General features: G+C 39.9%; 1 protein-coding gene across 1 annotated transcript in view; it reads right to left on the bottom strand.

Annotated features, from left to right (window-relative positions):
• Nucleotides 1-27,196, bottom strand: part of ank2a (ankyrin 2a, neuronal) — a 77,629-nt gene that overhangs the window by 45,051 nt on the left and 5,382 nt on the right. The window contains exons 2-7 of the mRNA XM_051945962.1: nt 10,800-10,901; nt 3,583-3,681; nt 2,010-2,108; nt 1,817-1,915; nt 1,135-1,320; nt 713-736 (exon numbers count right to left, since the gene is read on the bottom strand). Of these exons, the coding sequence (XP_051801922.1) occupies nt 713-736; nt 1,135-1,320; nt 1,817-1,915; nt 2,010-2,108; nt 3,583-3,681; nt 10,800-10,901 (609 nt within the window). The remainder of the gene's footprint in view (nt 1-712; nt 737-1,134; nt 1,321-1,816; nt 1,916-2,009; nt 2,109-3,582; nt 3,682-10,799; nt 10,902-27,196) is intronic.

Raw genomic sequence — 27,196 nt, 5'->3', positions numbered from 1 at the left:
GCCATGCTTGCTCGGGGAAAAAAGTGAAAAAAATCTTAATAGTATTGTGTTAATTATAAAAGAAAAATGTCAAAATAAAAGACATTAAACACCAGAACTCAAAAACATAGAGCGACTACATGTAGGCTCACAAATACGTGTATCTACTTGGATGGACAAATGGACATTTATATACAGTATAGGTATTATATATAAATATCTAGAGTATATATTTTTAGGTCGGTTTACTCCTTACCTTCCCATTCTGATAGTCATGGTGCAATTTAATTAAGAAACAGAGATAACTTAAAGATTGTGTTTCAGAGAAGAAAAACAATGCTATCAACATGCTCAAAAGTACACATGCTGTATTTTATGCAGAGAAAAGAATGACAAATAAAGATAATCTAAAAATGCTTTCAGTGTTTTACTCAAGTAGATACTACTAATACGTAAAGAATTATTCATCACTTTAAAAACAAATAAAGAAATGTGAACCAATCATCTGTAATCAAATAAACTAACATTCTCCGGGATCTATCGATGTGTTTTACTGTCAGCCATGCAGTGTGTGGTACAGCATAGTCAGTTCCATGCATTCACATTAACGGTATGTCATTGTGACGTGCAGGATTTCAGTATATCCCCATTAACTTAGGGGAAGGTCGGGACAAAAGAGCTGAAAGAGATGGTCAGAAGTGAGTAAAAACAAGGAGGTGATGAGTCTGTATACCTCTGTGGTTCTATTGACCATCATCTGGTTAGGAGGCATAGAGAGAGAAAAGGGGAACAGGGTGGAGGGTTGTTAGGGAAAGGACTAAACACAACATCCATACAAACACACAGGGTAAGTTTATAAGGTCACACTGTTAGAAAACAAAACTCAGTGACAAGGAAGAGCACAACAAAGCACCAGAGGAGACAACTGAGCTGTCATTTTATTTATATTCCTCGGTGGACATGCAAATAATTGTTAAAACGAATAAAACTGTCAGCATGGAAAGTTATCAGCTCATTCAGATACATTCTGCCACCCCTCCTGCTAAGTCTTCATGCTTCCCTCAGTTTCTCCTTCACACTTACATAATTACACCCTCCTCTCTGTTTCTCTTCTCCTCTCCACAATTCTCCCCTTTCCATCAATTCCTGCCTCACCTTGGACTGGACATCAGCGTTGTGGTCGTTCTGGAGCAGGAGAGCAGCACTCTTGGTGTCGTCTTTGCGGGCTGCAATGTGCAGCGCCGGTAAGCGGACTTTACCCTTGGTGTCGTGCTCCAACAGCAGGGAGACAACCGAGTTGTGGCCCTGCTGGAGCGCGATAGCAAGTGGAGTGAAGCCATCCTGGAGGAACAGAGAAAAAAACGGAATCAGCCAAAATCAAAGGAAAGTGAGGAAATTAGTACATAGCATACAGAATATAAGTTGTACAACTGAGCTCATACATACACTGCCGTTCAAAAGTTTGGGGTCATCGAGATAATTTCACGTTTTCCATGAAAATTCATACTTTTATTCATGTGCTAACATAATTGCACAATGAGTTTCTAATCATCAATTAGCCTTTCAACAGCATTAGCTAACACAATGTAGCATTAGAACACAGGAGTGATGGTTGCTGGAAATGTTCCTCTGTACCCCTATGGAGATATTCCATTAAAAATCAGCTGTTTCCAGCTAGAATAGTCATTTAGCACATTAACAAAGACTACACTGCATTTCTGATTAATTAAATGTTATCTTTACTGAAAAAAATGCTTTTCTTTGAAAAAAATAAAGACAGTTGTAAGTGACCCCTAACTTTTGAACAGTACCGTAGATATTAAACACATAAACATACTTCTGTTGCAATGCTTTGGTTCCCTTCATTTTCCAGCAGGTATCGCACCACCTCCAAGTGATTCTCCTGCGCTGCCATGTAGAGCGGAGTGAAGCCATTCTATAGAGACAAAAGCATAAAGTTCACACACACAGAATATAATATATATTCTGTTCTTTTACTTTATTATCCAACACTGTCTGAACATTCTCACCTGTGACTGAGAATTGACATCTGCTCCTCTGTTCACCAACAGTCTGACTACCTCTTTCTGTCCAGCCAGTGAGGCGATATGGAGGGCAGTGTTTCCTTTCTGCAGAGGCAAACCCCCCCAAAAAAAACAGGGTTAAGACCACCAGCTTAGTATGTATCCTGTGTGGGTGTTAACGCCTTAGAAATCACAGCTGGTTGAAAGAGATGCAAGTATAAAAATTGTAATGTTGGACACAGAAACCTTCTTGAAAACCAAATTATGCAAATTAATGTTGTACAAGTGTTTCCATCACAGTTTTCAGGATGTGGAGGTTGTGATTAATACCAAGGAACATATTCATGCCAGTCCAAGGACACGAGCAGCAGGGTGACAGATTCCATGTCGGCTTGTTCGGGGTGACGCATGAGACATTCACAGAGTCGTACAGCGAGCAGCTTCCCAGGCAGCACACTGCACACTCATTCCTTTCTTTCCACTCCACTGAAGGTGGCAGGAATCCCATTTTGATGCAATTATTAACCCACAGGGATCTTTTTAAAAGTCAAAGACTTAAATAAGCAGTTTGTTTTTCTGTAAATCACATAATACATTAAGAAGAAAGCATCCAAGAAATCACATATTATGAAGTGTTTAACCTGAACCAAAAAACCCACCAATAAGACAATGCTTAGCTTCAGAGCCAGAAACTGTAAAAACAGAAAGTGTTTTTTTTTTTTTTTTTTTACTGCTCCAATGATCTGAACTAACCATGGGCAAAAATCTGACCTTACAAATTATGATATTTCATCAAAAATCATTTTATTCTACATGTCTTATTTTAAATTTTACCAAAAATAAATCATTTGTTTCAATCAGATTATGTGAAAACATTCTGCACTCCTCAGGACAACTGTGGAGACATGACTGACTCCGCTGTGACTAACAGTCACATGACAGGAATCCGGGGATTCTTTGGCTTATTTACACAGAGCAGATAGGAGGCAAATATGGAACCAAATAAAAAATATACATTGTAAAATATCTACAGCATGTTGAGGCATCATTTTATCCCAGTAACATCTGTGGGCACTTGTGTAAATAAATTTCAACTTTGATTTTATTTGTTTTCTCCTTATTTATTGAAAAAGAGCATATCTTTTACTTTATTCTAGTAGCCATAATTGTGCTCGACTACCCTAAAGGTGCAGGACTGTATATCCCAGGGAAAAATAAACCCACAGAGAAAAAATGTGATAAGCAAAAAAAAGAAAAAAGAAACAGCTCTAAACTGCACAGACTTCAGAGGGTGAAGATACAAAATTAAACTCCTTTCTTAAGACATTCTCCATCTTACATCACGCTCATGTCCGTCATCACTATTCGGGATCACGTTTCATAGTTGAAGTGATTTACATGAATCTGTACAACTGACACCACTGTACATGTGCACAGCACTCCGTCCCGTCGCCTAACTGCCACTCCACTCTCTACCTCCCCCGTCTCTTCTCCTCCCTCTTCAAACTGTGCTTTATTCATATATGGAAAGTTGATAAAGCATAATCTGAACTATCACAATGCTTGTTTAAATGTGTACCTTTGTGGAAGAGTCAACAGGAGCTCCTCTCTGCAGCAGTTCCTCCACTAAATCCTTGTGTCCCTCCTTAGCTGCCAGGTGTAATGCATTGAGACCATTCTGCAGAGAAAAACATTAACATAAGATTTTAAGATTTCACGAAAGCAACTGCAGGCTGCTCAGAGAGTGACATTTACAAACATTAAGCCTGATCACAGACCTTGGGCAATAAGCATACTAGTGTTACATAATAGACTGTCTATACAGAGAATGGACGCAATGACAGCTGCACAATCCAGTGCTTTGAAACATAATATTCCTGCAATAAATGCATGCTAGCTGTGTGAGTTGTTGAGACCATTACAGAGAATTTACATTGTTGATAGTCCAATTAGCTACTTTCATCCATCCTTTTAACATTTAAGTAATCAATCAATGTTATACATCAAAATGTTGTATCAGTGAGAACACTTTTCAAACTAATATTAGAATTTAAAAACCTGTTTTGGGAGAACAATAGTCAGAAAATCCAACACAAGAACTATCAGTCTGAAATAGAAAAAAAGATTTTCTCTTCAGGCAAGTTTGGTGTGAGCATCACATCAAGGGCCCATCAACCAGAGCAACAGGTCTGTGTAGACTGTAAATGTTTGACAGCACAACTCATCTATTCATGTAACACACACATGCACCTTCTCTGAGACAGCTATATATACAAACACAGAAAAGAATGATTCACCTCATCCTCGCTTTCCTCCATTCTGGGTCGTGACCCTTCGGGAACTTAGAGTATTTGAAATCTTGTCCTTGTTTTAATCCTTTAGATTCTCTGCTTCTTCTTAAAATCTCTCTTTCTATCTATCTCATTACATGCTCTGTCCTCGCTCTGTGTTGTCCTCCTTTAAGTCTTTTCCTCTTTTCTTTCTTTGGCCTTCGTGAACGGTCGAGTTTACAGGTGATGGAGCTCCATCCACACCTCTGCCTCCTGCCTCTAACCAACTTTCCAGGTCTGTCTACTGTCTTCTTCCCTCCTGCTGGCTCAGTCAGGTGGATTACAGTTGAGGAACTGTGCTTTCCAGCTCTGGAGGCTCTCCTGGCACTGATATGCAAGAGAAGCTGCTACGTTGCTTACACCTCGATCACTGGCCCCTTCCTTCCCCAGCGCACGTACAACATGTACATACACACACATATAAAAAGCAGACCTTCTCCCTCCCTCTCTCTTGCCAAATGCCAAACAGCCAAAGGGGTGTCATGTTTCTGCACAGTCACAGAGGGTATGTAGGACACAAACACATATTTAGAAGCTACTGAAAATGTCAACCTTTCCAAAAGAGAAAAAAAAAAGAGGGCATCCCTTAAAGGCCAAAGAGAGTAAGTGAGGGTCTGGTCGAGTGATATATGATATGATTTTAAAAGGTAAAAACGATGCAGCAGTAGAGATACAGCACCTAAAAAAATAGTAAAAAGGCATAGATGTCTTTATGCAAGATATCCCTAACGAGCTCTTAGTGGACGATTAAAGAAAATATAACTTCCCTTTTTGTTGAAAGCGATAATGGCCCTCCAATTAGAAAGCTACTTTACTGTAGCACAAATGGCTCTCAAACAGAGTCTCACTTATGTTTCTTAATCAAATCTGAGCCAGCCAGAAGTAATTTGAAGAGCCATTGCAACGCATTTTATCTTTGCCCCTGTGCACCAGCCCTCTGATCTGCAGTGTGAAAACACAAGAAAAGTAAAATTATAATTACATCTCTTATTCCAGTCATTGTTACATTGCAAACACCCCACATTATAGCTTCAGTTACTTCCATTGTCAAAAGATATCCAGTACTCCAAAACCTCTAATTATTTCAATAATAATTTAAGCCAGCAACAATGTGGATCATAGGGTTTAATACCTGATCAAATTTATTCAAAAAAAGCATATCATTAATGAAGTATGAATTTCAGCACCTTCACATAGCATAATAAAAACATCTAGTCCTACTCCTTTACTGTGGACAAACAGTATATTTTTTCACTGCTTTTAAAGCAAAGTAAAAGTTCAGTAAATCATCAACATTTCTACTTTTATTACCTGACCTTTTTAACTGGGTGTGGCTCCACTGAGCTTGGAGAAATGTTCATCACGTCTGTCAGGTCACATTGCCAAAGCTTCCAATGTCACCACTTCAGTAAATTATAAATCATTACGTAGTCAGTCATGCGGTGACATTTCTACTGCTTTGCCCACAGATAAGAAGAAACAGCATCCAAATGTGGGGCTTAGACGCACTTTGCTGACATTTGTACGAGCACAAAGTTGAGTTGCGGCGTTATGCATCAGCTCTGAAACGGCTCACTGACGCGGCAAAAAATTACGCAATCTTATTAGAGTGTTTCAATCACATTTCAACCATTACGTATTCCAGGAGGGACAAGCGAAACCACCAACAGGCACACATATGCACACACTCTCTCACACAAACTGATCTAAAGCTCCTTTTCCTCTGAGCTGAGCTGTAAGTGAAAGCTTCATTTAGCTAATGGACATTCGGCCCAACACAGTGATCCCCAGCAGTCTGCAGCTCCCTTTGGCAGGAGGGAAACTGCTGAGCTCTGTCCACTGCAGATTAATACTCCTCTGACCACTGACCTTTGTTATTATGATCACACATGGTATTAAATGATCACATTTATTCAGTGTAGTTTCATGGACCCAGGTGTCACAGGGGATGAAAATTGGGAGGAAAGAAAGAGGATATAATGTAAATGCAAGCAGATTAAAGAGTAATATCACTTACGTGGGATTAACATTTGGGGGAGATTAGAGGGTAAGTCTGGCCCTTAATTGTGTGGACATGAAACAAAACAGCTCACGCACACGACACACACACAACTCACTCACACACATATTAAAAACAAGATGGAATGCCGGTATCCCTCCTTCCCTTTGCAACTCTAAAATTCACAAAGATATGCTGCTTAAAAGCTGGGAGATAAACTCAACCTTTAAGAAAATTAATTATTCACTAATTTGCCTCATTCACAAAATCTGTGCAATAGAGGAGCACACTTTGACTGTGGCTTTAGCAGGCTGCAAATATATTCCTTCCTCGCTCTCTTTAACTGACTTGGACAGACTCCTGCCTTTGGCGCCTGACTCTGGCCCTTGCCACGCTGTTGCTGCTTTCTAGGATTCGACTGTTCAGTTATTAATGAGCACACTGCCGACGGCAACGCTCAAAACTCCTGTGTGACGTTGCAGCTTCTCCTGGTGACTCGCACATGCACAGACTGAGTAAAGAAATCACGAATGATGTTAAACCCATTTTGTAACATATATGTCCTCTGGTGTATTTCATTGCATTATGAAAAAGAATTAGAGCACACTGGATATAAGTTAAAAGTTAATCAACTGTTACATCCAGTTAACCAGCCTGCACTTTATACATTCATATGATTTCATGTCGATGCTCCTGTCAGCAGACCACTGACTCTACCGGCTGCGATGCTGACAGTATTATTACAGATAATGGCTCTGGAACTGTGTGGAGTGATTTTCCACTGGCTCTTTTCTTTGACAAAAATTTTGCTGCTAATCATAGTGGCACTATCAGATTTTCATAACGTGATTCATAGCGGCCAAAACAATTCAATATTACAACATTTAGAGAAGAATTGGAAAAAAAAATAATGCAATCAGTCAGTTTCATCATTGACTTTGTTTACGGTGTATGTTACATTATTGTTTATTTTTTGGCAAATGAATTACTGTCAAAATATGAGTGTATAGAGGTCGGGTAGAGATGTTAATAGTTAATCCTTAATCTTGAGTCGGCAAGCAGACAGTATTGCGGGAGTTTAGCTTGTTAAAGTACAATCATGAGAAAGTATCCAGCGATGCTAAATGTCTACTGACCCGAGTTTTCATATTCTGGGGAATAGAGAATCTTTAATTCAACATAACTTTGAACTACTTGTTGATTAACTGTACTAGAGAACCAGATAATAACATGTGATACCAGTAAGTATACTGACTATAACTTGGTTTGTTTTACAGTGTTGGTTAATGGTCTATAGATTAATAAGGCTGCAATCAGTGAAGGAATTTATTAAAACTATGCATCCCTAAGGTGGACCAAGAGTTTGTAACATTAACTGTACTGTATGTTGTTTCTATGTAGTTGCATCAAGCAGACAGGTACTGAAGTTGGATTCTTTAAGATATTATCATGTGTATGTATATTAGTATAATTAACATGATATCACAAATAACCCTCTGAACCTCAAGCAGTTTGTGGGCATTATTTTCTAAAATAATAACAAAGTTCTGATGCCACAAATCATAAATAAATCATTGTACGAACTATGGATATTTCACTACTTATATTTATACTTTGCTTCCATGCTTTTCTATGTGCTCTGTGAAAACACAGCCTAAAGTTCAGCCCGATCCAGCCACAATGCGGAGCATAGAAAGCTCTGTTTTGTTCGGAATCTGGATATAAAATGAGATATGCAAAATAAAATGACTTAATGAAATATCTCAATATTTTCCAATGGAATGGCACATCACATGAGTAATTCAAAAGCTGAAAATTTTGTGAAGATGACATTGCTGGGTTTGGGGTGTAAAGAGTTAAATATCAAGTGCATTGTCACTACTGCTACATTGTGACACCACTGAATCACAGGTACTAACATGGTGTTGATCGAAACGGCTTCTTATTGAACAATCAGGATGAAAATGGCATAAGTCTGGGTTGATGTCAAATATCACTTTCAAGGTGGTCATAACACTGTGTTGTGTCTGCCATATTTACAAAAAATACTTCAGATGAACCTGTGGCAGATTTTTTGGAGCATAACTAGATTCAGTCCATGCTAATACCAGTGTAAGTATGCTAATTCCATGTCACTAAATATGATCACACACCTTCAGGAAAAGACACAGGTCGTGATTAAGAGTATTAGATGACTGGTAATCACGCTGACTTTTACCATCTGTCACAGTCAAACAAACTGTCAAACTAGATGCCTGGAGCTAGAGTAAAAGTGCTGGACTTACAAGAATGTGTGCATGTATGTGTGCAATCTTGAGCCTGCTTTTGAGCATGTGCAGTCAGAGACAGACGTATATGAACACCAGGAGACATGCACACGTTAATATACATTTGTGCAAATATGAATTGACAAAACCACTACAATCAAAAATATTGTGTTTGCAAAATTAGAACCTTCATTTAAATATATTCTGTATGTTTCTTCCAAATAGAAATGAGTTAGAGTTAACTGCTTATGGTCATGTGAGCTGGAAAGTGTTTATTTATTGTTAGCCATTAACAAAATTACACACACACACACACACACACACACACACACACACACACACACACACACACACACACACACACACACACACACACACACACACACACACACACACACACACACACACACACACACACACACACACACACACACACACACTTTTTAAGTGAGGGCATCACTGGAATATATATACAAAAAAAGTCACTCACATTTTTGGTCAGCTGACAAGGTGCTAAGTTTGATCATCTGACTGACGAGAAATACTATGAAGGGCAGGATTCTCCTGTTGCAAGGCAGGAGGTGTGTGTTTGTGCGTGTGTATGTGTATAATCACAGCCTCGTGCACTCAGGCTTCCCTCTTGTTGCGCAAAACAAAACTCACAGTGCCCATGACAACAAACAGTAGAGCCACCGGTGGGCAGATGCCACTTCCTGGCCGCCAACCAATTATAGTCCAGCACATAAATAGCTGCTGTTAATATCCTGGACAATAATAAAAGGCCAACAGTGATGAGACAGTAGAAAATATGATATGCACGTCCCAACACAACACACACATTCATGTACGTCGCCTCGCTCGCCATCCTCCTTTAAGCTACCTTGTGACTGCTGTAAATCACGTTGACATACACGGGGCAGAGGGGTGGACAGAGCTGTGGGGGGAGGATTTCAGCCTCTCCACTCCCTCCTACTCAGTGGAATGTGGGATATGGGGGGTAAGGAACAGCTGTCAATGGGACGTGGACACTTCAAATGCAGCTGGGATTGGAGGGAGGAATGGGTGTGGTGGAAAGCAGGGGAGGGGAGTAACTGTATCTGTGAGGCTGGTTATAATGTTGCGATGGAGGGCTGGCGTGTTCAGGTATGTGCTGATCTGGCTCTGGTGACTGATGCCACCATGACACAGCAGAGCAAAGGTTGGTTTAAGCTGGTTTGTTAGGCTGAACCAGTTAAAAGTTTTGACCTACTGCACGTCATATATGTTGAAAAGAAAATGTGCACGATGAAACATTTAACAGCATATTTCAGAAAACATTTCTAGTGCGCCAATTGCCGTAGTGGTGATGGTTGTGATTAATACTCAGAACTCAAAACAGAAGACAAAAACTACATTTAGCTGACTACAAAACAGAATGATTTTCTGGACTAAATATCTATTCTTTTAGCTTTTAGAAGATCGCAACTAACTGATGACAGAGCAATGAATGAAAGATGAGCATAATATTAACAAAAGGCCCTTACATAACAAGGCTTCACACTAATTCCTTCGATGACTTGTTGACCCCATATTATCCTTAAATATATTTTGGCGCTTATACTGAAAATTTGTGCAAGACTCTGATGAGCTATGATGTTTAAATTACTCACAATGGGCCAACTTTTGAAAGTGAAAATGGGAAATAATTGGTCTGCTTTTTACATGCAGGATACGACTCTTTACTGCATGTTTTCCTGTCACAAACTTGGAGAAAATTTTTAACAATTTAAAGTAATTCCATGAAGTTTTCACTTTTTATTATGTCTGTTCATTACTTCACTGCTAGAACCAGTGATCCTTTGCAATTGGACATGCATTTGGTCACAGTTAAGTGAACATCTGCAGATTTACGTCCTAAATTTGTGGAACATGCTTTGTTATAGCTGGAGATACAACTCCTGATTTTCCCTGTTTCAGTATGAGTGGAAAATTAAATCTCACATTAGTTTTGATGTGTAGCACTTGGTTTTGTCATGATTTCACATCACGATGCTCTAATGTAGCATACATTTGCTGATAGAAAGAAGAAAAAGTATTCTACTTGGCCTATCAATACACAAAGAAACAACTATTAATACAATGCACAACACAACTGCAGCAACAAAACTGCTTTTTGAAACCAGATGTAGTTTGTGTGGAGGCTGGTAAATCATTTCCTTACCTGGTTACAGGTGCTGATGTCTACTCCATTTTTCAGGAATTCCAGGACTTTGTCGATGTTCCCCGCTCTGGCAGCCCGAAGGAAACTGGTGTTGCTGTCGGACTGGAGAGACGAAGACATAAATAAGGACAAGATTAGAAACAAAAACAGAGGCATGCTTTCAATTTTCAGTTTCATTAAGTGTCACATCGATCTTTGAAAATTCTGGTAAGCGTGGGAAATTAATGAAGATAAAAGTATGAGTAAAGGATGATTAATTAAAGTCACGACTGCGTTTATCATAGAATAAGAGTTTTTCTGATTTCTACTTTAATTTTGGTAGTTTTTACTAACTGACCATTAAGTACTCTCCTTTTTGTTAGTCTTTATTTTTAGTATTTACATCTGTTTTTCCCTCAGTTCTATTTATACATACATCTGCATTAAAAATATATCTTAATGAATGTTGACTTTTCTGAATTTAATCATCATACATCAAGGCTGCACAAAGCAGCTGCAACGCACACATAGACATTGACATTGCATTAATCTCCTGGGGACTGACCCTCCCCATTCTTCCAAAATTAAGTCTTTAAACTAGTATTTTATGATCTTTATTATGGGGACTTGCTTTTCGTCCCCAAAAGGGAGACGAGTCCTTACAATTTATGTCCACTGAATTTAGAATTCCACGTCGAATTCCCTCAAAAATGTTGACCTACTTCTGGTTCTCTTTAAGGGATGTAACAGAAGAACAACACTACCCACATGGCCTTTTCCTCCGAGCTGGATTCAATATCAGCTGTAAATATTCCTCAAGACAACCGGACCCCTCTCAGCATTTCACTGTAACATAATTCATCGTAGCCATAAATACCTCTGCAAAGCATTGCGAGTGTAGAGTCAAAATATTACGGAAAATTTGATGAAAAAAATCTATTGAGTAACATAAAATATAGATAATAGATATTCCTTTATGCACTTTAAAAATGTTTCAGCAACAAACCTCCACATTCATTTTTTGAGCGAAACAATGACATTGTGTTTTGCAACTGAAAATAAACTTTACAAACAAATGGTGACAGCAACAACGGAACAAAATTACACAGAAAAGATTGAGGATGATTTAATTTAGTTGGAAAAGTAAATAAAACCAAAATGGCTACAAATATATATTAAAGTTGACTTGAGAAACAAATTGAAAGTATCTAAAAATGTGCAATACAAAACTGTACATTGTAGTTTTCTATTTGTATGTTGTCAAACATGTATACCAAAATGTAACCAATTTCAGACAATAATGTAATTCTGTTGATCTATTAAATGCTGTCCATAATAATGACTTTATTTACACGATTTCCTATTTTTTCAGTACTTAATTATTGGTTTGGTCTGTTACATATCAAAAATGGTGAAAAAAGAACTCAAAAACCTCAAGACATTAGGGTTGCAATGCAATTTTTTTGCTAGAATTATAAATTAAATGGTTAATTCATACTCAAAAAAGTTGTCAAAAAACCTTTTGACGACGGCATTTTGAGAGTAATAGGACGGTCCTTCTTACAGGCATCTGCTATTTGTCCAGGGGTTGGGCAATAATGAAAATGTATACAGATACAACTTGCTTACTTAATTCCATTGTGCTGAGCACCTAAATATCACAGTAGGTGCAAACTACCGGCCGCATTGACTTGAGAGAGCATTGACAAGGTTTTAACCCTTTGTTGAGGATCAGGGCTTTACCATGCCACTGAGCATTAACATGTGAGTTCAGCACAATCAGACCCCTCACAGCGTGTCAGGGACGAGGCCACGTCCCTGTGTGGGGTCAAAGGTCAAACCCTTCACATGAGAGGTCACCACACACACACACACAAACACACCACCAGCAGAGATTAACATGCCTCCCTGAAAACAGACACTTTCATCAGTGCAACAGAAATCAGAAAACAGCAATTAAAACAGCAGAACCACATCTCTCCCTCCAAGTCTTACCAGTAAACCATCCACTGCAGATCCAGAGTCAGCAGCCTGGTAGTAGTCAGTCTGTTGGTTTATATCATTGACACTCCCAGTGGTCTTTAAGGCTTCATCTGATCCACAAGTCTGACATGTCGCTGCATTTCCCATGGTTACAATCCAAGTCAGATTTTAAATTTGAGTAGCTATACTTTAACGTCCTGATCTTTCTTCACATACTTTTAGGACTGATGGAGGATATATAGTCCACCAGATCCTTTCTACCTTCTCACTTTGTGTCCTTTCCTTTTGTCTACTTCCCCGTTATCTGGCTGCATCAGTCAGTCTCACAATGCATTAAATCTGTGCATATCTGTGGTCCAAACTTACGTAACATCATGTCAAACCTCAGTTCCTTCTCTATTACCACTACTATATCACCTCTCTGTTCCCTCTGATCCTTTGCCCAGCCAGAACTCCTCCACCTCGAACCCTGCTGGCTCAGTCTTGGTGTGTTTGCGCTGCATGCAGCCAAGGCCTAGTCCTGCCTACTCTTCTTCAACTGCTCTTCTCTCCATGTAGGATAACAACTGCAGCCATAAACATGTAACCCCCGCCGTCTCTCCCGTCTCAGCTATTTTTACCCATCAGGACCCTCAGCTCTACCAAGTCACCAGCCCCTTGCTGTGGGTGCCCAGGGTGTGGGTGGCTGACAGCTGGGCTTTGGTCAGACTGTAGACCACAAGGCCTGTGATGCTCTCCAGGAACACCAAAGGAGACACGAGTCCAGCCTGAACACAGTAGTCACATCAAATGTAACTAATTACCAACCTCAGATAGAGTTCATCACTCAAACACGGTCATCTTGATTGGAAAATAAAAAAATTTACACCATTATGCCTGCATCCCACTCACATATTCTACATTTCACATCAAAAACGGTAAAGGCGGGCGCCCCTGTAGCTCAACAGATTATATACTATAGTGTCTGACGCTGCGGCCGTGGGTTCGATTCCAGCCCATGGTCGTTTGCTGCAGGTTGTTTCCTTTCTCTTCTCCCCACTTTTGCTACTATCCTATAAACAAAGGCCAAAAAAATAATTTTGAAAAAAATCGTGAAGGCACTTACTGCTGTGTCACTGTCATAAGTACTAATGCAAAAATAGTAAATCATTCGTACTACACAAGCGTGTTGGTGTGTGTGTGTATGATGAGATCACCACTCTACATGGGGGTCTAAAGTTACCTTACTCAGGAGAAATAAGTCACAGATCATCATGTCTACAATCACATGGTGTCACACGGTACACTCAGAAAGGCACTACTGATGCATTCAGGCGTGTCCATCTATGTTTTACAGCCTCTTTAGAGTGTGTTGTCACTTGTCAGCCATGTCTGCACGTTCTGTCCATCTATTTGATGAGCAAACTGCACACAGACAAACTGTATTGATTGGCAACCAGCTGTGATTTCTGTATCTGTACAGGATTTGTGTAGACTGATTGATACTAGATTATACTCTGTTCCAGAAAAAAATCAAAACTCTTCTTAGTGTTCTAAATGTCTCATAAGCATCTGAATTTATGTGTACCAAATGTGTCAACTCTCTTACAGATGGCACTGATGTAAAAATGCAAATAATTGATTGAGTGGTTGTGGTATAAGATCGATAATACACTAGGTTCCATTGAACGTTTTTTTTTTTTAAAACAATCGTCCATTATCTGTTATCTAACATACTTGGAGCATCATGCATGGTCAAACCACTTCCACATCCGTGCAACCCCCACAGCCGGCTCTCACACAATGTCCTAAGTCCAAGGCTTACAATAAATTCTCACAGTAAGCCCACAAGAGACTTAAACCTTTTCAAAAAATAAAGTACAACATGTGACATATGTGTTTTACCTGACGCTTTCGCTCAGCCCTTTCCCGCTGTCGTCTCCTCCTCTCCCTGGCTTTCTGCAGAGCTCTGTAGTCTGGGTGCTGCTCAAGCTCGCGAGCTTTCTTCAGGTGGGCAGCAGCGTGGGCCATGACTGCACCCCTCTACCTCTTGCTGTCTCAAAAAATAGTCGGACTAGTTCTGAAGGCTCACTTTGTTAACCATCTTGTACATAAGTACTTAAACTCTTAAACCTGTGTTATACTGAATTTTAGGAAGTACTTACGCCTCGTGCTGCCTTACCAGTGTGCTACGACAAATAAAAAACAAAAATCAGGCAACTTTTTAGATTATCTCCAAGTGATTGAAACAAAACAAACTCCTCAGTTTAAAAACTGCTGACTATTCCTCTCTTCTTCTTCAGTTTCCTTTTCCTCTGTCTTGTAAAAGTTCCAAAAAAAGCAAGAAAAGCAGCTGGATTTTCACATTCTTACGCGACAACACGAGTCCACACATCCATGTACGATGCCAAGCGAAAATGAATAATTCACATTCATGTGCACGAACATACGATGTGGGGATGTTGACTGAAAAGGGCTGGTGAATGATGAGACCAATGCACTCACTCATCACAGATCCTAACACACACTCAAACACACACAGACACACACACACACGGAAAGACCCCGTCCAGATGCACATAAAAACCTGACTCCATGTGAACAGATGTGGCTACAAAATGCGTATTGTGTGCGTGTGTAGATACGTGCACGTGAGTGTTAATGTGTATGTGAGCTACAGCAACAGGAAAGTGTTTATTGTGTAAGGGGTTTAGGAGGGCTGCATGCCAACAGCCAGCTGACTGCTGCAGCCACAGCTACTTTCCCTATTGCTGTGGAAATGCTTCTCATTCTGAGGGACACGAGGGGAAGACAAATGGGTGAGGTGGTGGTGGTGGTGGTGGTGGGGGGGGTGGGGGTGTGTGTGCAGTGGATTAGAAGAGGAGAGATGCAGAAAATGAGGGAAATGCAGTGGAAATTAAAGCTATTTCTGTGTAAAATTTGCTAATGTTGTACCTCCCTTATATCATTATGAACATATGGACACTAACATAAACAGTGTAAAAGGATTTTCTTGACATATCAAAGACAATCTGAAACACTGACTTTAAAAGGACAAAAAGGCAGATGTTTTATTTAACTTTTCTGTATTAGTGGTAAATGTTGCACCATCATCACACAGCTGGCAACAATGTCGCACAATCAGTTGAGTTTTCAAGAATGAGTTTCTTTTATTTTACATTAACTTCCATCTTCATTCTGACCACTTCTCAGACAAAGTAGCCAAAGGTTAAACTAATTGGAGGTTGCATTGGGATCCTGATTGTCCTCTTGTATGTAATAGTTAACCCCTGATTTGCAGCTTGTAAATTCCTAAATCGGAGTGAGAAGACTTCAGGCAGTGTTGCAGTTTGACTTCATTTCTACTTTACTGCAACCTTAAGAAATAACAGGAAAAGCAGACAATGAAAAGGAAAAGGTTAATTTAATGGAGTAAGACGAAACAAAACGCTGCAAGGATGATGAAAAAAGAGCAAAAATATGGGGGAAAAAAAGGGTGAACTTGGGTACAGACTGTCCTTCGGTGAGCCAGCAGAGAAGACGGGACACACCACTCAGTCGAGAGGGGGACCGGCGAGCTCAGAACAGCAGCTCCCAATCACCTGCAAGTTACAGGCTTCCCCCCTGCATTGGGGAAAGTGGGTCGGTCTGAATCGCGACTGCACTGCACCCTCAGTACTGGTGGCTGATGGAACATAATTTGACAGCTCGTGAGTGTGTGTGAGTGTGTGCAACCACCACCCGTGTGTCAAGGTCTCTCTCTGTCAATGCCGCTAATGTTAGGAGTTTGAAATTTCAGCACCAGGGACAGGGACACTATCTCACACCTCTATTTCTGTTCACACATTCTGCCTGATGTGTTTTCGCAGGCTCAGTCAACAACGACGGCATCAGCAACATTTCTTTCTGCTAGTAATCATGAATGGGACAGATCTGCTGAATCACTCCACGCTGCGATAACCGCCTAAAATGTTTTACCCTGGTGCACCGGCGCTGAGTGCTTCATTTAGTTCCATGACAATCCTGCTGTTGGGGGATTTCTGTTGGGTATTCTGCTTCTCTAGCACTCTCTGCTGGTGATGAAGAGAAAAAGGCAATTTTTCATAATGGATCTCAGATTGAACCCAGAAAATAGAAGAAATAACATGGTGTGAACACTGTGATGATGACCGAAAATGAAGAAAATGGATTGCAAGAAATAGAACAGATTTTTGCATTATCTTTCAATGAAAATGATTATCTACACGTAATGTGGATTTTATAAAGTAATTCTATTTTGGCCTGCACAGTGAATCAGTGGATAGCACTGTCACCTTGCAGCTTAAAGATCCCCGGTTCGCATCCCAGCCTGGGATCTTTCTGCATGGAGTTTGCATGTTCTCCCTGTGCATGTGTGGGTTTTCTCTGGGTTCTCCGGCTTCCTCCCACAGTCCCAAAACATAATGAGGTTAATTGGTGATTCTAAATTGTCTGTAGCTGTGAATGTGAGTGTGATTGTTTGTCTCATTATGTAGCTCTGATAGACTGTTGACCTGTCCAGGGTGTCCCCTGCCTTCACCCTACATCAGCTGAGAAAAGCTCCAGCCTCCCCTGACCTTTATGAGGATTAAGTGGTGCATCGATGATGGATGGATCCTATTTTTGCACATGGAATCAAACCATCGCTCTTTTCGGGATCAAAAAATAAATTTGAGACTGACAGTACAGTGCTGGAAAATGACGGAAAGAGACTCTTCAGTCTCAGCTTTGCAATGATGTAGATCAACTGCTATTTTTATGTGTCCATAGTATCTCTTTCTGTTCCATTCTTTTAGTACTTTACTCACTTTAGTTACTTAACTGAAGAGTGATGAGACAGTGCTAGAAAATGACAGAATCTTGATTCCAGCATTGTAATGACATATACCAATTTTTGCTATTTCTGTGAGTCCATATTATGTTTTTATGTTCCAGAATTTTCATACTCGGCCAAATTTTTGCATTTTATATCTGGCATCCTAAAAAAGGGGGCTATTATTACACACTGCAAACAAATTTAAACCTCTAAAAGTGACAACCACTGTATTTGCTTGATGTCTTGAGTTTCAGATTTACCAGACCAAATCTATAATTATTGATCAGTTGATCCAGAAATAGGGCTCTAACAGTAATAACGCTACAGTTACTTGTGTGCATGAGGTATATCTCAGTGTCCATACATCAGCAAAGGCTGATCAGTGACCTCTATTGATCCCTCATGCAGGATAATGGTGATTAGTAGAATACATTATAAACTAACAGAGAGACTCTGTGTGTGTGTGTGTGTGTGTGTGTGTGTGTGTGTGTGTGTGTGCGTGCGTGCGTGCGTGCGTGCGTGTGTTTCATCCATTTAAGAGTCAGATTACATTGACAGAGGACTCCAAAGGAAGCTGATGTGAGCTCTGGTTTCTATTGGTTTAGTGGATCTTGCACATGGGGAGAGGTTAATGGTCTGCTTTCCATTTTATAGATCCAAAGGCTTTTATTTGGCCCATTAGGATTCCATGATAGACAGATAGGGGAGACACAGAGACCAGCACACGCGTCCGTGCACGTGTTCGTCCAAGTGCTTCAAATTGTGAATGTTTGTGGATGCAAGTACATTTACACATGTACACACGTGGACAAAATTGTTGGTACCCCTCAGTTAAAGAAGGAAAAACCCACAATTCTCACTGAAATCACTTGAAACTCACAAAAGTAACAATAAATAAAAATTTATTGAAAATTAAATAATCAAAATCAGCCATCACTTTTGAATTGTTGATTAACATAATTATTTAAAAAAACAAACTAATGAAATAGGGCTGGACAAAAATGATGGTACCCATAACTTAATATTTTGTTGCACAACCTTTTGAGGCAATCACTGCAATTAAACGATTTCTGTATTTGTCAATGAGCGTTCTGCAGCTGTCAACAGGTATTTTGGCCCACTCCTCATGAGCAAACAGCTCCAGTTGTCTCAGGTTTGATGGGTGTCTTCTCCAAATGGCATGTTTCAGCTCCTTCCACATATGTTCAATGGGATTCAGACCTGGGCTCATAGAAGGCCACTTTAGAATAGTCCAACGCTTTTCTCTCAGCCATTCTTGGGTGTTTTTGGCTGTGTGTTTTGGATCGTTGTCCTGTTGGAAGACCCATGACCTGCGACTGAGACCAAGCTTTCTGACACTAGGCAGCACATTTCTCTCCAGAATGCCTTGATAGTCTTCAGATTTCATCGTACCTTGCACACTTTCAAGACACCCTGTGCCAGATGCAGCAAAGCAGCCCCAAAACATTACTGAGCCTCCTCCATGTTTCACCGTAGGGACAGTGTTCTTTTCTTCGTATGCTTGGTTTTTGAGTCTATGAACATAGAGTTGATGTGCCTTACCAAAAAGCTCCAGTTTGGTCTCATCTGTCCAAAGGACATTCTCCCAGAAGCTTTGTGGCTTGTCAACATGCATTTTTGCAAATTCCAGTCTCGCTTTTTTTATGAGTTTTTTTCAGCAGTGGTGTCCTCCTTGGTCGTCTCCCATGAAGTCCACTTTGGCTCAAACAAAGACGAATGGTGCGATCTGACACTGATGTACCTTGGCCTTGGAGTTCACCTTTAATTTCTTTGGAGGTTGCTCTGGGCTCTTTGGATACAATTCCAACGATCCGTCTCTTCAATTTGTCATCAATTTTCCTCTTGCGGCCACGTCCAGGGAGGTTGGCTACTGTCCCGTGGGTCTTGAACTTCTGAATAATATGAGCCACTGTTGTCACAGGAACTTCAAGCTGTTTAGAGATGGTCTTATAGCCTTTACCTTTAAGATGTTTGTCTATAATTTTTTTTCGGATGTCCTGGGACAATTCTCTCCTTCGCTTTCTGTTGTCCATGTTCAGTGTGGTACACACCTTTTCACCAAACAGCAGGGTGACTACTTGTCTCCCTTTAAATAGGCAGACTGACTGATTATGAATTTGGAAACACCTGTGATGTCAATTAAATGACACACCTGAGTTAATCATGTCACTCTGGTCAAATAGTTTTCAATCTTTTATAGAGGTACCATCATTTTTGTCCAGCCCTATTTCATCAGTTTGTTTTTTAAATAATTATGTTAATCAACAATTCAAAAGTAATGGCTGTTTTTGATTATTTAATTTTCAATACATTTTTATTTATTGTTACTTTTGTGAGTTTCAAGTGATTTCAGTGAGAATTGTGGGTTTTTCCTTCTTTAACTGAGGGGTACCAACAATTTTGTCCACGTGTGTATGTTTGGATATGAAAAAAGGACTGGAGACGACTACATTCATATTACAGATTTTATATGTTCAGGTTTCATTTACTGCTCTTTGTCCTTTGGGGTTGGTTTTCCAACAACATACGGGGTGTAAGTGATATTCTACTGGAAAACAAAAATCTCCAAAGCAATTTAATGCACCAAAATTCAGGGAGTTTTAAAATAGTGCTGCTCCATTATCATTACCCAGCAAAAAACTAACAAAAACATACAATTTTGAGGAGATAAATGTTGCATTTAATGAGCTGTCTTCATGCAAATTACTTGTCTTTGTAAATGTGTTTCTTACATCATATTCACAAGAAACAAAACCCCAAAATAGAGTTCTCTGTTATTTAAAGTACAGATTTTGCAATAAATGATAAAATATATACCTAATTGATTTGCATGTGAGTTCTCTGTTTTTGCAGTTACTTGTTTGTTTGCTTTCAATCTCGCTGTTGGCACCATTGTTTCTGATTGTTTATCTCTTCTAATGGAGCCACAGTGCTGAGTAGTGAACGTCTGCTAGTGTGCCAACTTATAATGCATCGGAAATTTAATGGAGGAAGGATCTTTCTGTTTCAAACAACTCATTCAGACTTCTTGAAGTGTATACATTTTTCATGACAGCAATTTTCAACCTCCTCCTAACTGCTCTTTACTGAGAAATGCTAGTTTTCGTTTGTGCTTACATTTGCTTGGTTTAAGTGGGGCATTACACCGTTATCCATAAACTGTTCTTGTTATCCTGGTAAGTGAGTGACTTTAACAACCTACTGACAGTAATACAGCACATGACGTAATTCTTCTAAACTCTACCAACAACCACTGGGCTCGAGGCAGGCATGGTTATTTTAACGAGGTGACTGGAAGGTCAAAACCTAAGAGACCAAGTTGTTTGCCACACTTTAATAAATTTTCCATGACTATCATCTCAAGTGCATCACTGAATGAGTTCTTCTAAAGAGACAAATACTTTCACACAGAAGATGAAAGAAGCTTCTCTGCTGAAATACAAATTCAATACATTCTTTGCAAAATAAACTTCAGATCTCAATGCTGCAGCTAACCTTTCATGTTGAGAGATGTTGTACTATTACACACATATTGAGGATAGAAAGAGCATAATACCATGAAAGAAATACATACCTCTCTCTAAAACTACAGCTTGTCGTTTATAAATTTATGAATAGGTCAAACATAAATTTCCCCGCTGTGGGATTAATAAAGGTTTAATCTATCTATCTAACAAATGATCCATTGCGGTTGTGAGGATAAGAGATGCTTTATATGTAAATATTCTGGCTCAAGATCAGAACTTAATGCAGAAACATCAGAGTAATCTTGAAACTCAAGTCTTACTTCAGCAAGAAAGATGAGAATGTATTTCCTAAAATCACCAGTACTACATTTTTGATATATTTTTAAACTGTTAGTCAGCCGAGATAAATACCACTTGCAACCCAGACTTCAATTTACTTTATCGAAACAACCATCCATTATCTATCTATATATTGCTTAATCCTCATCAGAGTCACGGGGAGTTGGAGCCTATCCCAGCCAACTTAGGGCAAAGACAGGGGACACCCTGGACAGGTCACCAGTCTGTCACAGGGCTACATATACTGACACAAAATCCCACTCACATTCAACCTACGGACAATTTAGAATTATCAATTACCCTCAGAATATTTCTGGGACTGTGGGAGGAAGCCGGAGTACCCAGAAAGAACCCACGCGTGCTCAACAAAAACATGCAAATTTCATGCAGAAAGAGTCGGGAAGGCTGGGATGCGAATCAGGGCTCTTCTTGCTGCAAAGTGAAAGCGCTAACCTTAAGTGAAACAATGGACTTATAATAAAGGCTACACTGTCAGAAATCTGATTAAATATTTTTGTACAGTCTCGTGCTGCATTTTTTTTTTTTGCTTAGTACAAAAAGAAAACTCAACCAATTCTCATATTCAATGTCTCATCTACAACCGGTTGGTTTGATGGAACATAATTTACTCTGATTTAAGTCTTCTTGGACACGCTTGGGGTGATTTTGTAAAATTGTACTCATAGAAAATGGAGTTTGTTGACATCAATGTGCACAACAAAATGAGCAAGTAAAAGAAGAAGAAACACTGAAAAGGAAGAACCATTCATTCATTATCTTTATCCCTTAGGGTGACTTAGGGTGAAGACAGGGGACACTCTGGACAGGTCACCAGTCTATCACAGGGCTACATATACAGACTAACAATCATACTTGAATTCAGATCTACAGACAATTTAGTCACCAGTCAACTTCAGCATGTTCTTGGATTGTGGGAAGAAGCCGGAATACCCGCAGAAAACCCATGCATGCACAAAGAGAACACGCAAGCCCCAAGCAGAAAGATCCTGGGAAGGTGGGGACACGAACCGGGGATCTTCTAGCTGCAAGGCAAAAGTGCTAACCACCAATCCAATGTGCAGCCCTAAAAAGAAAGATGTGGCTGCAAAAAGAAACGTACTGTCAGTTGTATGAGAGTATATTTAATACAGGACGGAGGATGTTGAGGAAAACAGACACTCACTCTGTAGTGTCTTGCTTTGTTTTTATCTCTGATGCAGATGCACTGCACTACAAAATCACTGCATTTCTTAAATAATAAACAGTATTTGAGTAATGCAGTGAAAATTCCTGTATTTTTTCCACATGGCATTATATATATATATATATATATATATATATATCACAGAAAAGCAAAATATCACAAGTCAGGTCTCCACAATATCATGCAAACCCAGTACAATCTATGCTCAAGACAACACCAACCCCTCACTGAAGCTCGTGTGTACACGTACACACACACTGCTCATTCTGTCCCTTTGCGGTATTGATTCTAAACTGCAGCTGAACCCTGCACCACATGACGGTAACACGAGAAAATCAGCACTGCAGTTTTACTACCTGCCTGATTCATGGTATGTTCCCTGTTGAAAGCTAAAAGAATGGAGATAAACAATAACTTTACAGGGTTTTCACAGGCTATATGACAAGAATGAGGCACGGTATGTGACATTATTGTGAGCTTCATATATCTATCAACAAAGTATCAAAAATAAAATCTTAAAAAACAAATGACTGAGCACTGAAAAAGTTGATATTGCTATGGGTGCTGGTTAATTTACTAGTCTATAAACTAAGTCCGTCCTGTTTGTATCCATATAAGAGACTGAACAAAACACAGAGCAGTGTCAGCAATGCATTGGCTCACAGATATTATTTAAATGTCAAGTCATTTTCAGGCTTCTTTTACTGCTTAAGAAAGGTCAGAGTCATAAAGTACACAACACACACACACACACTCTCCATCCGTCTCTGTTTCTCACATAGCCAAATTACACAGAGTCAAATTTAATAGCAAGTGGACGCAGCGGGCGGTTCAGACTCCAGACCAGACCACACCCAAACACAGTGAGTAATGACACTGAGAGTTTGGGTGGGAGGGGCTGAAACAGAGATGAGAGGGAATAGAAAGATGCACTGTGGATGGGATATATAACCTTGATAGAGTCACTTGATATGCCCCGAGAGGAAGAAAACAGGAGGAGGAGGGAGTCGAGAAGACCACACCGTGTCCCATCTGAAGCACTACCATGTCTACACACCAACATACGGACGCACAGCAATGGAAGCATCTGATCTGTGACTCAGCTGATTTACCAGTAGCATGACGTGCTCCATTTGTCCTTCAGTGTAGCACCCATATTTGCAACCCTTCCCTCATCCAAAGAAAGACAAGCAGCAGCCCTACAAGCAGACAGCAGCACCGCATTCACTGATTGCGAGCAGCTCAGGCTTTTTTTTTGCTCCATTAGGCCACAACCTTCAGCATCTTCTTTCAGGGGAAAGTAGGAGCTCTGGAGAAGAATGTCCAGAAGTGCAGAGTAAGCAGCTGCTCAGGTCCATAAATTCATTATTCACTTTCCCGTAACTGACACCAGTTCATGGGGTGTTATATCTAAAAGCTATCAGTAAAATGCAATCCCTGCAAACAACAACTGACGTCCAGAGCTTCTTTGTGAGATCAGTAAGATACCTACTACCTTAGAAGTGGCTGTCATGCTAATTTACGGTTTTCCCTTTTTCACTCTTTGAATTGCTCCTCAAGTCCCTTAAACACATGATGTCATCTTGCTGTTCCCGTTAATTAGATGAGTGAGGGGCCTTGAGCCCGATGGAAAATAAATACTACACTCAAGTGCAAGTGTCGCCCCACTGCACATGTTACCAATGTTAGGTAATGTCAGTATTCCAGATAAATAATCTGAAGAAGCGTTAGTAGAATACTGAAGCACATTTTGAAGCCTCACAATCTGCTTGATGAGCACACAAGCTGTGATTACAGATCTTTACAAAAGCAAGCACTAAGTTACCCATTGGGACACTAACTGCCTAAATCAGTTGGAATTTAAGTAAGTAAAAGGATATAGGAGTTACAGATTTTTTTCCCCCAAACCGACTTCTGAGAGCATTTTGTCAAAACTGGCTCGACAACAAAATCAGACAGTGTGGAAAAATTATCTAAATGGCAACTTGTGTGTCTTTAAATCCGATTATTCACTCCAGACAGTCAACAGTCCACACACAGAGTCGCTGCCGTAAAAAAAAAAAAAAAAGAGTACACAGATCAACACAGTTTTAGTTTTACCACTCCAGCATTGCTAAAACGCTGGCAGAGTGTGTCTCCGTCGGACGGCCGATCTCATCCAGCGTCAGATGACAAAGGGCATTGAGGCAGAAAGTGATTTTACCTCCAAGTTGAACGTATTATGAATAATGAAGCGTGTGACCTAAAACTCGCTGCGGCACACAGTCATACCAGGAATGCTGAGTGATGCTGTCAGACTGGGACGGTGCAAAAAAAAAAGCAGGCCAACTATTAGTCATACACATATAAGACTGTGTGACAAAAGGGACAAAATAAAAGATAGTCATAGTAGTAGTAGTAGTAATAGTAGGTTAAATAGAAGGCACTTTAGGACAGACATTATGGTGACTTGCAGGATAAATTACGCTCCGATTCACCAAGTGTATGGCTTAGAAGTTGCGTCACAGCATCTTCCTGCACGCAAAAAAAAGCAGCCTGGTGTTTTTTTGTTTTTTTTTTGCTTCCATGCATATGCGCGTGGGGTTGTTTGTCTCCATTCAGTGCCGTGAGCTATGCTCTTCTCAGCAACACAGCAAAAAGGCTTTGATGTGGGCTCCTGTGAGAAAAGCTTCACTTACTCAATTTAAACACGATGAGAGAGTCAGCAGAGAGATGATGGGAGGAGGAATATTAGGACGGAGCTGACAGGAGATAGAGAAAGCGCATTTACATGTAGGTGTTTCAGCGCTGCTTCTGAGAAGTCCATTGATCACTAACCACGCCCTGCTCTCTCTCCCCCTTTCTGTCTCCCTCTAACGGGAAACAGCATTATAAGGCCATAATGAATAATTGAGATCTAAATGCCTCCTACTGCCCCAGTCCAAAAACACCTGCCCTCCATGGAGCAAAGAGTGCATCTTAAGTAATATAATATTTCTGGAGTCTACCTAATATTTCTCAGATTCTGCAGATGTGGGCAGTAAATGCAGTTTCTCATATGAACAACCTTTTTCCTAAATGAGAAAAGCACATTAAAGATGAACTATGATTCATCAAGCCATGCTATCTCTGCCCTTGAAACATCCATCAGGGGAAGATGTGCCAAAGAGACATGGTGTCAGAAAGAACTAGGACATCCCAGCTGGTTATGAGGTACCGTGACGACCAAGAAGGACAGCTCAGGAAATGGAGTGTCAGGATGCTGTTTGTACCCAAATATAGACATTCTGATGCTCCATATGGATTTTGGATCCGGAACAGGAATACCAGTGCTTGTCTCACCACCATATCACCATTACAAAGTACGGAAACTCATACCAAACCCAGCTAACATTATACGAGTGTTGCTTGTACATTGCATCAGCTCGTCAACAACATGGCTCCTCGGTATTTGGAGGGTTGACTGTCAAGCCTAATATGGACACTCTTTGAGGTAAAGTTACCCAAGTGGAAGATGAATCTTTCAATGTCAATCCTTCAGGTTCATCCTTTAATGCTAGTTCAGAACAAGAGTAAGATTATAATACTAATTATAAAATAATTTGTCAGTTATTTAATTAGTCATTGACAAAAAAACATTCCCATAATCGTTCTTTAGAGCCCAGGGAGATGTTCCCAACTTGACTGTTTTTCTTGTCAAAAAGCACAAAACACTCCAAAGAAAAGCCTTCACATTTGAAAACAAGTAAATGAAAGCCATTTTTGAATAATAAAAAAACTGAATGAAACAATTAATTAATTAGTTAGTGGGTGAATGAATTTGTTCTCTGTGTGCCTGCGTGGGTTTTCTACAGCTGCTCCAGCTTCCTCTCAAAGTCTAAAGACATGCATGGTAGGTAAATTAGTAAATCCAAATTAGAGCCCATGGTTGTCTTGTCTCTTTGGTTTAGTCTTATAACAGTTGGTGCTCTGTTCAGGATGTACCCTGCCTCCCGACTAATGCCAGCTGGGATTGGCTCCAGACAACACAATTTTACATCTTACAGATTTGAACAAGAATAACAAAAATAATTGGGAGACTTGTAAATAATAAAGACAATAATTGTAAGAGCTTCAGTAGAAATCAACTGGACTTCTCTTGTAGGTTCTTGAACCTTCTTATCCAAGAGGCTTCTTCAATTCTGAACTGAACTGAACAAGCCTCCTGGATAAGAGGTGAAATGTTTTAAAGAAACGACAAGAGAAGCCCAGTTGATTTCTACTAAAGCACCTACAATTACCATGACCTGGATGACTGAGAATCTACACAAAGACAATAATTAATTGTTCGCAGGGGTAACTGCCTATATTTACATTGATGCGCGTAGTATCATCCTGCAAACCTGTGTTGCAAAACTTATGGTTTTATACAGCTAAAATGCATTCTTATTCGTGTATTACATCATTTTCTCCATGCACTGTAACAGTATGCTAAAGTACAAAAAGTTTCTAGTTTAAGGGTAAAGGAACCTCTGCATCCTGGGCTTTCACCCAGGATACAGAGGTTCATGTCCCCTCTAGGCCCATTAATATTATCAAAATTTTTACTCATTTAGAACAATATTGTGGTTTG

The sequence above is a fragment of the Acanthochromis polyacanthus genome, chromosome 3 (genome assembly GCF_021347895.1).
Source record: "Acanthochromis polyacanthus isolate Apoly-LR-REF ecotype Palm Island chromosome 3, KAUST_Apoly_ChrSc, whole genome shotgun sequence".
Classification (NCBI taxonomy): Eukaryota; Metazoa; Chordata; class Actinopteri; family Pomacentridae; genus Acanthochromis; species Acanthochromis polyacanthus.
Note: the sequence above shows the minus strand (reverse complement) of the source record. Positions and strands in the feature narration are given on the sequence as shown.